Raw genomic sequence first — 13,558 nt, forward strand, 5'->3', positions numbered from 1 at the left:
AAAATGAAACGAATACAATGGTGAAAGTTCCATAAAAAGAAAAAGAAAATTAGAAAAGCTGCAATCTTTTGCTTTGCTCGCATTAGTGTGTCTCACCGATACTCGACCCTCGCTGGCTCGGTCAGCGGGGGGGATCCCCCCTGGGGGGGGGGGGGGGATAAAATTTTCACAGTTACGGTGGAGATCTTTTCGACAGGTACGGAGGTAATACAGTACTTAGTAGATTTATTTTTAAATTTCCTTAACCAGTTTGACTCGTTATTATACTAGATAACAAAGGTGTGTTTTCATTGAAACGTGCCACCCTATAGAAACTGAGATGGAGGGGTAACAAAGTGAGAGATTTTGAAAATACTGAAAAAGACCAACTTAAATGTAATCAGTTTGTCAAAGTTTTCATCGCTATCGTCGAGTAATTCTTTGAAAAAATGTGAGTAATGTTTTTTTAACGAGACTACCGCGAACCTACGAAATTTCTTGTCTGAATTTGTGATCGATTGATAGAAAAAAATCCATTAACGAATGTGCGTGCCTCTAACTGTAAGGCAGAAAAGATTGATCGAGATGGAAAAGCAACTTAAAAAGCTTTCGTTCTACGTTGTAACTACCTACTTGAATTATTTTCGTTGAAGTTTCCGTGGAGGCTACGAGATGATTCTTTACAATTCTTTCTGTTTCCCGGAAGCAGCGAAGCACGGCAGAGTGTGAATTATTCGAAAGAAGTACTGTTGCAGGAAAAGAGAATAAAATTTCTTCTCGTAAATAAACTGTAAAAGTGGAGTTTTCAGGAACGGAATATTGCAGGGTTCGAGTCTTTAAACATCCACCGTGCAGTTGCGCTAATGCAGACTGACGTTTCCGAGTTCTCGGCCCAGGAAACCGTCAAGCAATCCGTTGCCTAAACGTTTCGATTGCTGGCAGGCCAGCGTAACTAGTTCGGAACGGCGTGTTAACTCGGTGTATGGAATTATAATTGTGCTGGCGGCTTTAAGATAATTCGAAACCCTGGGGTAAGATTTAAGCGGGTATACCAATCAACTAACAATGAGCAAATTGATGTAGAATCAGTCAACAATGTGTACCCGTAATGCATTAGCTTATCGATTACGTCTGTTAGGTTCCAAACAACCATAACGTGCCTTCGCCTCCATCCGGGTGCAAATACCGCCCGCTCGATGCTAGCGTGTACTTATATATGTACATCTGCAACCGTAATCGATCAACCGAATGAACTTCCTTCTAAACCTTCCAGACATTTTCCAGAAACATTTTCCTTAATTGTCAAGCTCAGTGATATACAGGGTGTCTCGTTCAAGCGTGACTCTCCAAACATCCTTTCCAACCGAAAAGAAACGCAAAAAAATATTTCATACCCAATTTGAACGGTATAAAGTCGTCAGTATTCTGCAGACGCTGTTTTCTCAACCGCCTAATTCGTAAAAAATACATTCGGATATCGTACTATGATATGACCTTCAAATAACTTAAAACTCTGAAAATCAAAAAAGGATAAGTATTTTTCATATTTTTCTATTCCAAATTTTTATATGTGAATACTATATATGTAAAAGTAAGTGAGTACGCTAAAATAAAACATTCAATAAAAATAATCTATAAGAACCTTGCAAACTTCATGACCGAATCATCTGAATGTTCTTTGTACTACAAAAAGCATTTTTTAGAAAGATTTACAGGTGTTCGCAGCATTCGCAACACCCGCGTTCCTTTCAGATACGAAATTTAGGTTTAACCTTCGCTTTCGAGGTTCAAGGTCTTTTGAGGGTCATATTACAGTACATGTCCGAATATATCTTTTTTACGAGTGACGCGATGCAATAGGAAAAAATATGTAATCATTTAAGAAAGTATCTATGATTTTGCAAAAATGTTGAGAAAAAAACGACGTTTAACAAAGAAAAGGCTTTCAAAAATCTCGAATCATTACTGTCAGATCAGCGCATAAAATCGTTCGCATTTGAATCGTACATAGCACACACGTAGCTGTAAAATAAATTATACGGCAGGGGTTGAATAAAAAGAGCAAGCTTGATATCTTAATTAGATTCAGAGAAAACGGCTTGTAATTTTATTTGAGACATCCTGTGTAACGTCGTCGGTGTCATTTCGCGTGACAGTGCACGGATCAACGAATACCCCAGTTCTTGAAATTCAGTGGCAGCAGCGAGGGAAAGAAATGTTAAATAACCCTCTCGGAAAGGACATATCTTGAAACGCGTGAGTGGTAATAGGTAACAAGAACGAGAAGGGTGGAAAAGGGAGTCAAGTGTGTGTGCAGGGGGGAGGGGGATCCTGCGGGAGGGTCGTGGCTCGCACGCCTCCCTCGTTTCTTGACATAAATTAGCATAACTCGGAATCGTGTTCGGTCAAACTATGCCCCGTGCTCACCCTCGAGTTACCACCGACCGCGCACGATACTTTATACGCCCCCATAACTTCCCGGGCACGATAGGAATACGAGAGCGCCGATGGACCATCGGGAACTGACTGCGTTAAAAATTATAGCGAAACGTCACGGCTAATTTATAATCGATGGTATTTCTCCATCTATATCGCGCGCGCCGCACTCGTTAATTGAATCAATAAATTTATAATAAAGATTGCCCGGCTGGCGGCCAACGACAGTTACGTATTATTTATCACTGGCGATTCGTTATTCAGTCGTTACACTGGCTTAATTAAAATTAATTAATCGCTTGCGTAATTCACTCGGCTGTTAATTAGTGGCATTGCGGGACGATAATGTTTTGTTGAACATCCGTGCCGCGGAGATTTTTCGAACGAACCAGGATTGATTAACTATTCATTTTCGAACTCTCCAAATCCCGTGACGCTTCCGAACGGTTGAATCCAATCGAGGGTTTTAAAGTCTCTACCTGGAATCTGGATATTGCACTAGGTACCGTCTAATCCAGAGGCTCCTAAAGTTATTTGGCCTCCAGCCCCTTTTTTAGATAAAAAAAAACTACACCCTCCACCCCCAATCGGACTGCTTTAAGTGAACAAACAGAAAGGTGCAGTAATAAATTTGGGTTATTTTAAGTATTTATGTACCGCCTTAGCAGTTTAATTCAATTAAAAAATATATTAGGGGTACCCATAAGTAATCAATTATTTGCAAAGAATTTGTTTTGCCTTTAGTTCTGTACCGATCGTTAAAGAGGAAACACGTATACCTTTACAGTTTTCGTTAAAGCAGTCTGTGTTCAAAATATTCTAAAAAGTATAATTTTTTTTTACAACCCTGTAATAAAATGGCGGCGTCCGTACCTTCATATCATATTCGTCATTGCATACTTTTTCATTCTCATGCGAGATTTAATGCAACTGTAACAACAAAGAAAATTTGCGATGTTTATGGAGATGTATTGAAGGTCAACAAGTGTCAACGTTAGTTCAGAAGGTTTGCTGCTGGTGATTGTGAACTCTCTTACAGGCCTCGAAGTGGGCGACCAGTTGAATTTGATAATGACACCCTAAAATCTCTAGTGGAAGCTGATCCAAAATTAACTATACAAGAATTATCGAGAAGCCTTGGGTCCACATGGTCAACTATACAAAGGCACCTACACGAAATGGGAAAGGCATATAGGCAGGGAATATGGGTACCGCATCAATTATCTGAGACCAACAAGAATATTCATCGATCAATTTGCACTTCATTGCTATCCAGATTTCGTAGAGATCCATTTCTTAGCAGAATCGTTACCGGAGATGAAAAATGGATTCTTTACGATAACATAAAGCGTTCCAAGCAAGGGCTTTCTGCAAATCAAACTGCAATATCAACCCCTAAACCTAGCTTATCACTTAGAAAGGTGTTACTGTGCATTTGGTGGGACTGTCGTAGCATAATTCACTTTGAGTTGTTGAAACCAGGAGAAACAGTTACTGCTGAGTTGTATTGTCGGCAATTACAACGGCTGTATTCAGAACTATTGAAAAAGAGGGCATCTTTAGTCCACAGAAAAGGTGTAATACTGCAAATTGACAATGCCCGGCCCCATACAGCGAAACTCACGCAGGAAAAAATTAAAGAATTGCAATGGGAAGTTTTACCACACCCCCCACGTACTCACCGGGATATTCCTCCCTATGACTATCATCATTTTAGATCTCTGGAGCATTATTTAAGAAATAAAACATTCACTTCTGTAGAAAATGTAATGAGGCACCTTGAATCATATTTTGCTTCACGAACCCTGGATTTCTATGAGCGGGAGATTGAAAATTTGCAGGAAAGATGGCAAACTGTCCTTGATAATGATGGAGATTATATAATAAATTAAGAAATAAAAACTTGAATTTACTACAAAGATTGTTTTAGATTCCAAATTAATTGATTACTTATGGGCCCCCCTAATAGTTTCTGTATTTATTTTTACTGATTGTTTAAATACGAAAGCACATTAATTGGGACAAGTACCCTCTATAGGTGTGCAAACTGTAACTGAGGAATGCAGACATTTCCAAGATGAGCGTTCCAAAATTACATTCTTGTATTACCACTTCAAAGAACTTGGTTTAGCATGTACTTCCCAAATTGTGCTTGGTAGCGCAGCACCTGCAAGAGACACTCTTGCGTGTACCAATTTGCACCTTCAACGCTGACGTAAAGAGTTGAAGGAATATAAAAAAAAAGAGAGAAAGATTTTAACAAATCTGGGCTTTAAACAATTGTGTACATTACGTTGCTCAGGTTTCTTCGGAGCAAGTCTCGTTGTGGATGGAGTAAAGAAATCATGTTGTTGTTGCTTCATCTTTGTCGACTATTGCACTATAAGTGTAAACACCTTCTATTTAGTAGAGGGGGAAATCTTTTCGATGAATCAACAGCCAAATTCATTCCTCTGGTTATAGAGAAAAAGTCCGGAACTTACAATAGTAGCGCCACAAGTAAGCATCCGCCGCATAGTGGGCAATTTGGACAAAATCGGATTCAAAATCAAGGAACTTTCGATAGGAATGAGGTAGAGCGATGAAATTTTTTTTAAATGAAAGCTTCAACTTTGTAGAATATGGGAAAAATAGAGAGATTGTGGTACGAACGTTTTTTAACCTCGAGAAAATTCGTTAAACGCGCACAAATTCAAGAAAATTTTAGTTTTTCCAATACCAAGCGCGGAAAAAATTTTTTTTTACATGCTATACATCATTTCCCATAGATTTTTTCACGCTGATTTCAAATATGGTCTCAAAATTTGTCTACGACATTAGGATTTTGTAAAAAATAGATTTTTGTGACAAAAACTAATAAAGTCATTTTTTCGTTGAAATGATTGGATGGTAATAATCTTTCTATTTTTTCTCATATTCTACATAGTTGCAGCTTTCATTTAAAAAAAATTTCATTGCTCTACCTCGTTCCTATCGAAAGTTCCTTGATTTTGAATCCGATTTCGTCCAAATTGCCCACTGTGCGCCGTCGGGACCAAATGTGGACACTTAAGCGGGGAAGGTGACTTCTGCGAATTCAACTGAAGAATTGAGACAGGGGATGTATGCGAGAGTGTTACTGATATCCAGCACGGATCAAGATTCGATCGGCCAAAGTTCAGTCTGATGTCCCATTTTTCTGGTAATTGCAGGGACAGCGGCGGACACTTAAGTGTGCACTACTATAGAGAGTTAACCCTCCGTGCGCAAGCATGTTTTCTACACCTTTCGTGGATAATCTGGGTCGTTTGTGCCCATGGCTAATTTGTTTACTGTTCTAAGTTGGAACGTTAAATGTTTAAAGCGTTAATGGGAAAAAATAAATATTGGAAAAAAAGAAATTCAAAAGTGAAATTTCGCTCCGGACATAAACGACCCAGGTTGCTCACGGAGGGTTAAGGTACGCTTTACTGTAACTACCCTAATTCCTATCCGAATTTGGAATTTGGCAGCGGAGTAACGGTTCGCGTTAGTCTGCAATCCGGATGTCTATGTATAATAAAACAGCTGTTCCGTCTTGGAGCGGAAGATTATGTATGCAGACAATATTTGCATAACGTCCACGCATTTTTAATTAACCGAATGAAACTGTATAGAAGTAGATGTCGATGATTTTTCTAATCGGGGTAGAAAATCAGCTAACACGAAATGGACGGATAAAGTCATATTGTAGTCATTTTTAAAAAGTCGAACACTTTCTTTGTGCAAAGAGAAAGACTAAATTCTTCATGTATAATGTGGGACACCTTGTTGGTTGTATATTCCTTAGACTCAAATTCTATGAATGCATGCACTAAAAATTCAACATTAAAAGTGTCAGTAGGTAAAGCCCGCAACGTTAACTGAAGGTTCTATACAATTCCCAGCAATTTGCGACAGTAACAACTCATTAGTCGCAGCAGAGTCGCCAGATCAGGGGAATCGGCTCGAATTGAGGGGGAAAAGTTACCCTCTTTACCAGTATCGGATTAGTCACGTGACATCGTGACGCGTGCACAACAGAGACGAAACGCGTCACGTGACGAGGCCGCAGCGGAAGCGTGGGGGAATAACGCAGTATAAGGGGAAGGATAGAGTGGGAGACAAATCTTAATGTGGCGACTCTGGGTCGCAGCAGCGTCGCCCGTTGAGGTTAGAGAGCACGAATTGTCTCTATCTCTCTGCCAGTACCGGAGTATGAACGACAGAGACGAAATGCGTGGGGAATAGCTCGATGGAAGGGAAAGTTAGAGTGGGGGAACAAGTCTTGATCTGGCGACTCTGGGTCGCAGCGATATTTGAGTAGTTTAATACGTATCCCTGCCAAATGGAGGCCGTTATCGAAACGCTGCCAGCGACAATTGAAAGCACACGGCAAGAATCTTATAACCAGAAATTCTGCTGCAGGAATGCTCGCGTCGATGTTTGCGGACAGTCTCGTTGTTAACTTTCCGGAAATGTTTCGCGCTCGTATTTCATCCGCGGTCTCTTAAAAGTACGACTGGCATCACAAGGCGACACTCCGGGGACGGGGTGGGCCAGTTTCAACGATCGCCTAACAATTCAGCGGAACGCAGTTTATTTTCCGCGCTCGTAAAAGGAGAATCCTCGGACAGTTGTATCAGCGTTAACAATCGTTAAACTTGCTTAAGGCACTGCATGCTGTAAACATTGGCGGCCGGCCTACGTCAGGACGGTAAAAACGGAAGATATCGGCCGTTAAGAATTAACGATGCGGATCCGGGGCCGTTTGCAAATGCCCTCAGACGGGGCCATGGATTTTCTTGACGGCCGGGAAACTCTTGCTCCTGCTCGCTATGCGGATCTTTACGTGCCGGTCGAGTGGTTTATGCCTTTGCTCTCGAGCACGGTCGGTTTTACCGAGTAAGTACTATGTATTGCGTTCGGATGATGGACAGTAAAAGAACAGCAGATCGAACTACCCCGATATCTAAATAAATTGGAGAGCTCCGACCTTGTAACGCGATTGGTTTCAGATCTACCAATGTAAATTGAATTCGTGGAATTGTTGCTTAATATCTGTCGTAATTTTGTCAGCTTACGTCTTCGAAGGTTGATTGATCGTGAACGAAGCGCCATAAATGTAGCAAGAATTTTTGTCTAATTTTAGTCGAGCCAAACTTAACATAAATTTCGACAACAAATCAGTGAATACTAGAAATAACATAAAGATATATGATATGGATCTGAGGCGAATAATAATGGAGTAATTACCCTAGTACTTTTTACAGAAAACATTTTTCACAAATTTAATGATAATACGCTTAACATGTTTGCTATTTTTATAAATTTCAGTAACAACCTTCGTAATTACAAAACGTATCAAAGAATTCTCGTTAATTTTGAGGATACTATACCATGCATTCTGGTTTAAAATACCAATGCACGTTATTAATTTAATTTACTTCTCGGTAGTGAACGTATTAATACAGTATTTACGAATTTCATGTTAAAAAAAAACTAAAAATATCTAATTCGTGAATAATACTGTTGCTTAACCGCGCATCAGTATACCAAATCAAAGTAGAAAACTAATGTTTAAAATTCATAGTTTATTACAACTTAAACTATAGTTAGAAACTGTAAACTATAATGAAACTATGGTTAAAAACTATAAACTATAATTAAACTATAGTTAAAAACTATAAACTATAATTAAACTATAGTTAAATTATAACTCAAAAAATCAAGGTTTAGTCAAAAATGGAAAATATTTCCACAAAATGAGAACCTTTCGCCTCAATAACATAATCTTCAATATAATCTGATCAACAATAAAACATACTCCATAAAAATGTAGCTTATGTAACTTTGGTTAATTTTACTATTAAAAACAAACTTATGTACTTCAAATACCCATAAATACGTGTGCAATATCCTAATGCAAAAAGTTCAGTAGTTCCTGCGAAAAAAATTCCTAAAAATCCTCTCCTAATACGAGCTCCTCTCGTAATTCGCTTTAACGATATATGAACGATATCATCAATGTAACATTAAGTATTAATAAGATATCGATAATCGATAGTCACTGCTCCAGTCGATATAGGTAATTCTCTAAAAAGAAGATTAGAAGGATTTCGATCGAAATGAACGAGAAGAGAACTCGCCGTGCGTAACAATGCCGGCGATCCTATTCGGAGTAGCCAAAATTGCGGGTTCGGTTAGACTTCCGTTAAACATAAACCAGACATGACGCGTGGCGAGGATTCGGTCGTGCTGGAGGAACGACAGCGGCGCGGCCCCGATAGCTATGACGTTATTGTATTATCAGCAGTGTCTACGCTTCTGCGAGCCAGGGACGAATGGAACGGTCGGAGAAAAGTCGGCGGATCCATTTATCCAATTATTCTCGTTCAGATTCGATCGCCTTCACGCTCGAAACACTGTCCAGGAAATTCACGGGCACGCTAGCTCGCCGAGACGATAATAAAACTGAAATTGCGTTCCGCCAATCGATACCGCCAATTCGGCCGACGTCGTTCGAAAACATTTTCAGCTGGATATGTATGTATTCGGCCATCTCGCAGCAGCAGGTATTATAACGTCGTCGGTCGTTTACACGGCCGGTTACCGAGCAGCAAAACTGTTGGAATAAACCCGGATTTCGCTCGGCACGGTCGAAAACTCGCGAAACTTTCTTCGCTACGGCCGATCGACATTGCCCCCCCCCACCCCGCCGCGGCTTTCATTTCACGCATTGTTTACGGCGTATAATGGCCTTCGCAAAACATTAATGATCGCGCAGTGCGCACGAGAACTCGCGCAACAAACTGATCGCGCGGAGAACTTTTTAATTTAATAGCCTGGACGTGTTTCCTTTAACACGTTGACTGCCATGTCACTCATATGTGGGTGACGGAATTATTTGTCCATGTTTTACAATAAATTTTTACGTTAATATATTCATTGTACCGAATTTGATTAGGATTTGTAAAATGCAAGAAAGTTGGAGGACTACTCAATATCATACATTTAATTTTTTCAATTTTTATTTCATCAAATAACTTGCTTTGATTTCATGGAATTTTTGAGGTTTCTAGTTTGGCAGTCAAAGTATTAACGCGATCCGCGAATTTTAAATTGGATTACCATATGGTTCGGGTGATTCTACGCGAAAAAAGAAGTCGAAAATATAGAATAAAAATTTTTCGTTTGAGGCTTTGTTTTCGAGAAAATCGAATTTAAATATCCGTCGGGTTCGCGTGCTTCAGTATGCGTAGGAAGTAGAATTGGTAGGTCATGGTCAGACGCAGCAGACAATTCCTATCGAATAACACGCGCTTTGGCTGCATTTTCAAACTCAATGTTCTCGAAAACAAAGCCTCAAACGAAAAATTTTTATTCTATATTTTCGACTTCTTTTTTCGCGTAGAATCACCCCCTTTCCGCTTGTACCACCAGTTACCAACCACCCTGTATAAAGAATCCGTATAAAGACGATTAAATGATGGAGAACTATAAAATATATTTTTTACATATGATAAAATTAAAACATATTCTTAAAAAAGAATTAATAAATTTTGTTTTTCTTTTGTATCACTGTTCGTTCAACAAAAATTAATTCCGACCAGCACGACACCTATGCAGAAACTTAATACGACCGCAAAGTGTTAACACTAGGTTTACGGAGCACTAAAGATCTCTATTTTACATTACTTTATGAAAATAACATGAATGTGTCTATTAAAATTTCTAGCCATTTTTTAAAATAATATATACCCAAAGAAAATAATTTGTTAAATAATTCCTGTTCGATGCATCTTTACAATCTCAATATTCGTAAATTAAAAAAATTAAAATCCGTCATTTTGGCGGGTCCCGTAAATCTAGTATTAAATCAGTATTTAAGAAACGTCAACCCTTTGACTGTGAAAGGCCATTGACCCTCATCCGTGTCCCTCTTGTCAACTTGTCACATTTTTCACGTAAAGGATCATGTTATTTTGCCATTTGTGGAACAGTTGATCTGAAACTTTGTGACTTTTACTTTTCCAACATGGAATGTACAGGCTGGCCCAGCAGCGGCGGACCCTTAATTTTGGGGCCCTGGACTAATACCGTTTGGGGGCCCACATATATTAACTGAAGTACCAAACATTTTCTGTATAACTTATTTTTCTTGTTTTTCATTTAAGATGTTTTTACATTTTTGACCGCGAAGGGGGCCCGTAAAGTCCTAGATTCGCCACTGTGGCCCAAAGTTGGTCAGTATAAAGAGGAGCACAATATGGCAGTAACAGTTTTCTTTTTGTAGCTGAAAGAGTTTCGGAAATTTCAAGGTCACCTTCATTGTTTCTTTAATAAAAACATATTTTTCTACATACTTTTCGATGCAACCCATTCTCCGTAAAAAAAGTATTGACCTATGTATTTATGTGTACTGCTAAAATAATTTTTTTAAAATATTCACAATTTGTCTAAATGTTTCATGCTTATCAATTTTAATTTGAGTTTTTGCAAAAAGTACATTCCTGATTTTTTGCATACTACTTTTGGACACGTCGAACTAAAAGTAGCAATGGACCTTATGGAATTGAAGAAAATAGCACACCTGAAGCGTCCGCAATGGTGGCCGCTTCCATCGCGTGACGCAACGGTATTGTCGGCCCATCCGGATAAGTACCTCTCCGAATTTTGGACACACTAATTTTGGACACATTAAACTTTAAAGAGCCACTGATTTTATTTGCCCCTGTTCGCCCGAATCGGAGAAAATAGCCTAAACGCAACGCGTTCACTCCAGAAGCCACTGGGTGCATCGCAAATCCCCCGGATTTCCTGATGAAAAAACTGTTCAAACAAAAGTTCGTCTAAATCTAAATCTAATTCGCAATTAAATTAAAATTTAGATTAAATTACAATAAAAAAATGAGCAAACAGTTTTGTAATTAACACTTTCATCGCCGAACTAGGGACCTCAAAAATTCCATAAAATCAAAGTAAGTTATTTAATGAAATACAAATTGAAAAAAATTAAACGTATGATACTGAGTAGTCCTCCAACTTTCTTGCATGTTTCAGATCCTAATAAAATTTGGTACAATGAATATATCAACGTAAAAATTCATTTTACAACCTGCACAAATGATTCCGTCACCCACATATGGGTGACGTAGCAGTCAACGTGTTAAAAAATCTCCGATTTTATTTATCAAAATTGATCTTTTTAATCGATTCAGCTTCTGGTCCACTTAAAAAAAAAAGTATTGCGGGTCTCAGGTTGAAAACGGATTAGTTTTGAAATTATTGATTTTCTGCCGATTCCCATAACAGTTCGAACACTGTGGGACATCCCGAATGTGACTGATCTTGAGATCAAAATTTTCTTTATAAAAACGATGAACTCGCTTTCTGCGCGTATTGGACGATAAAACGGCTTCTTCATAAACGACGTAAGTGTATTTCGTCAGTAGCCGTTGCTGGATTTCCTTCGAAAAATTCATACTGCGAACGCTGCCAAAAAATAGTAGATGTTACACCCTTTCGCCGTGTGAAAGGTGCCTGCCAAGTATTAATATTTTCTCCTCGAACGCCATTTTTGGACGCAATCGTCCCGCCGAGTAGTTTCGGTCGCGCACCATTCTGTGCTCATTAGACACCTCATGAATACTAGAAAAGTATCTACGGCACGGACTCGCGGGATGACCTAATAATATCAGACGTCTGTGTCGCTTTTCGCAGAACCAACCGGGATTTATGTTTGATAATTGAATTTCATTCGCATTACTGTCATACTCACCGAGACTAATAGAGCCGCGGCGCGTCGGGAAAAGTGTCTGGAGTCATCGTTCCATCTGGCCTCGAAAATAGATCTGGAACACGAACAGGCGGCGAGTTAGGTGGCTTCCGTAATTGACGTCGAAGAATGGAAATATTAAATTCCATGGAATTTGAGACGATGACACCTAGCTAAGCTCCCTAGACATTCGGAGACATCTTATTCAGTAGCCGAGGCTTTTTATGTTTCGTCTTCTGTAACGATTGTGTCTTCGCATTACCATCAAATCACGGCAGAAAGCTATTTTTAAATATTTCCTATCTTTTTTTTTGGCTCTGTTCAGATTTCTGTTCTGCCCTATACTTTCTAATAAATTATGATATAACCTGTCAATCGAGCAGCTTAGCAATTCTGAACGCATACGAAGACGTAAGGACAAGTGAAATTGGCGTAACAAAAATTTGACCATAATGGATGTTATGACACAATGAAGTGACAGAGTTATTCGTTGAATGAAGGAAAAGATAAAAACTTTCTCGTCATCTCCAATTAAATCTTTAATTTTAATCTTTCGTTAACCCATTTGCATAAAAAGAAATTTACAGAAAGAGATTACAGAAAAGAAGGCCTTTATCACCAAACTTTGTTTTTATTATATTTAAGTACAAAAATTACTACAAGTAAAAGAACTTCATATTTCACCATTATAATTCCCTCCATTTTTATTTTTTAGTTAACGAATAATGATAGTGACCAACAAAGTTGACCGTATGCATACGGCTCTGCTAAGAGTGACCAGGAAAATTGAGCGTATATACGCTAATGATGCAAATGGTGTCAATATTCATTTTAATTAATTTCGATTTAAGGGAACTTGAGCAATTTACTTACTGTTGGACATAAATGTCTAATGTGACTAATAATTTTTATTTGACCGTGTGACTGATATGCGTTCAGAATACAGTGAATTCTCGATATATGTCAACAACACGGGTCTTGCCAGCGACATGTATCGTCCAGGAGACATACCCGAGTCGTGTTATGTTTGCACTCCTCACACGGTATACTCCGCGGTAGTGGGGATAATTCCGCGACGTTTATCATCCAGGCCTTGGCGACAAATATAGAGAAATCACTGTACTTTAGTTCGATTAATAAATATTTTGTTCATAGACTATGGATCGTGGAAATATTTTATTATTGTACTCGATAGATGTAATTTAAGTCTCAAAATTATTATATAGATAATTAGAGTATTGCAAACATTTTACCAATTAATAACAAGAAATTATTAGAGTTGTAAAGCTGTACAGTGTTAAAGAATGTACGGAGACGGTTTTGAGTGACTGTATGTACGTAGACAATACTCCTCGCTACGCGATTCAC

General features: G+C 38.7%; 1 protein-coding gene across 1 annotated transcript in view; it reads right to left on the minus strand.

Moving 5' to 3' along the window:
* LOC143353980 (protein O-mannosyl-transferase TMTC1-like) overlaps window positions 1-13,558 on the minus strand; it is a 428,910-nt gene that overhangs the window by 166,133 nt on the left and 249,219 nt on the right. The window contains exon 5 of the mRNA XM_076787624.1: window positions 12,194-12,266. Coding sequence (XP_076643739.1) covers window positions 12,194-12,266 — 73 coding nt within the window. The remainder of the gene's footprint in view (window positions 1-12,193; window positions 12,267-13,558) is intronic.

The sequence above is a fragment of the Halictus rubicundus genome, chromosome 5 (genome assembly GCF_050948215.1).
Source record: "Halictus rubicundus isolate RS-2024b chromosome 5, iyHalRubi1_principal, whole genome shotgun sequence".
Taxonomy (NCBI): domain Eukaryota; kingdom Metazoa; phylum Arthropoda; class Insecta; order Hymenoptera; family Halictidae; genus Halictus; species Halictus rubicundus.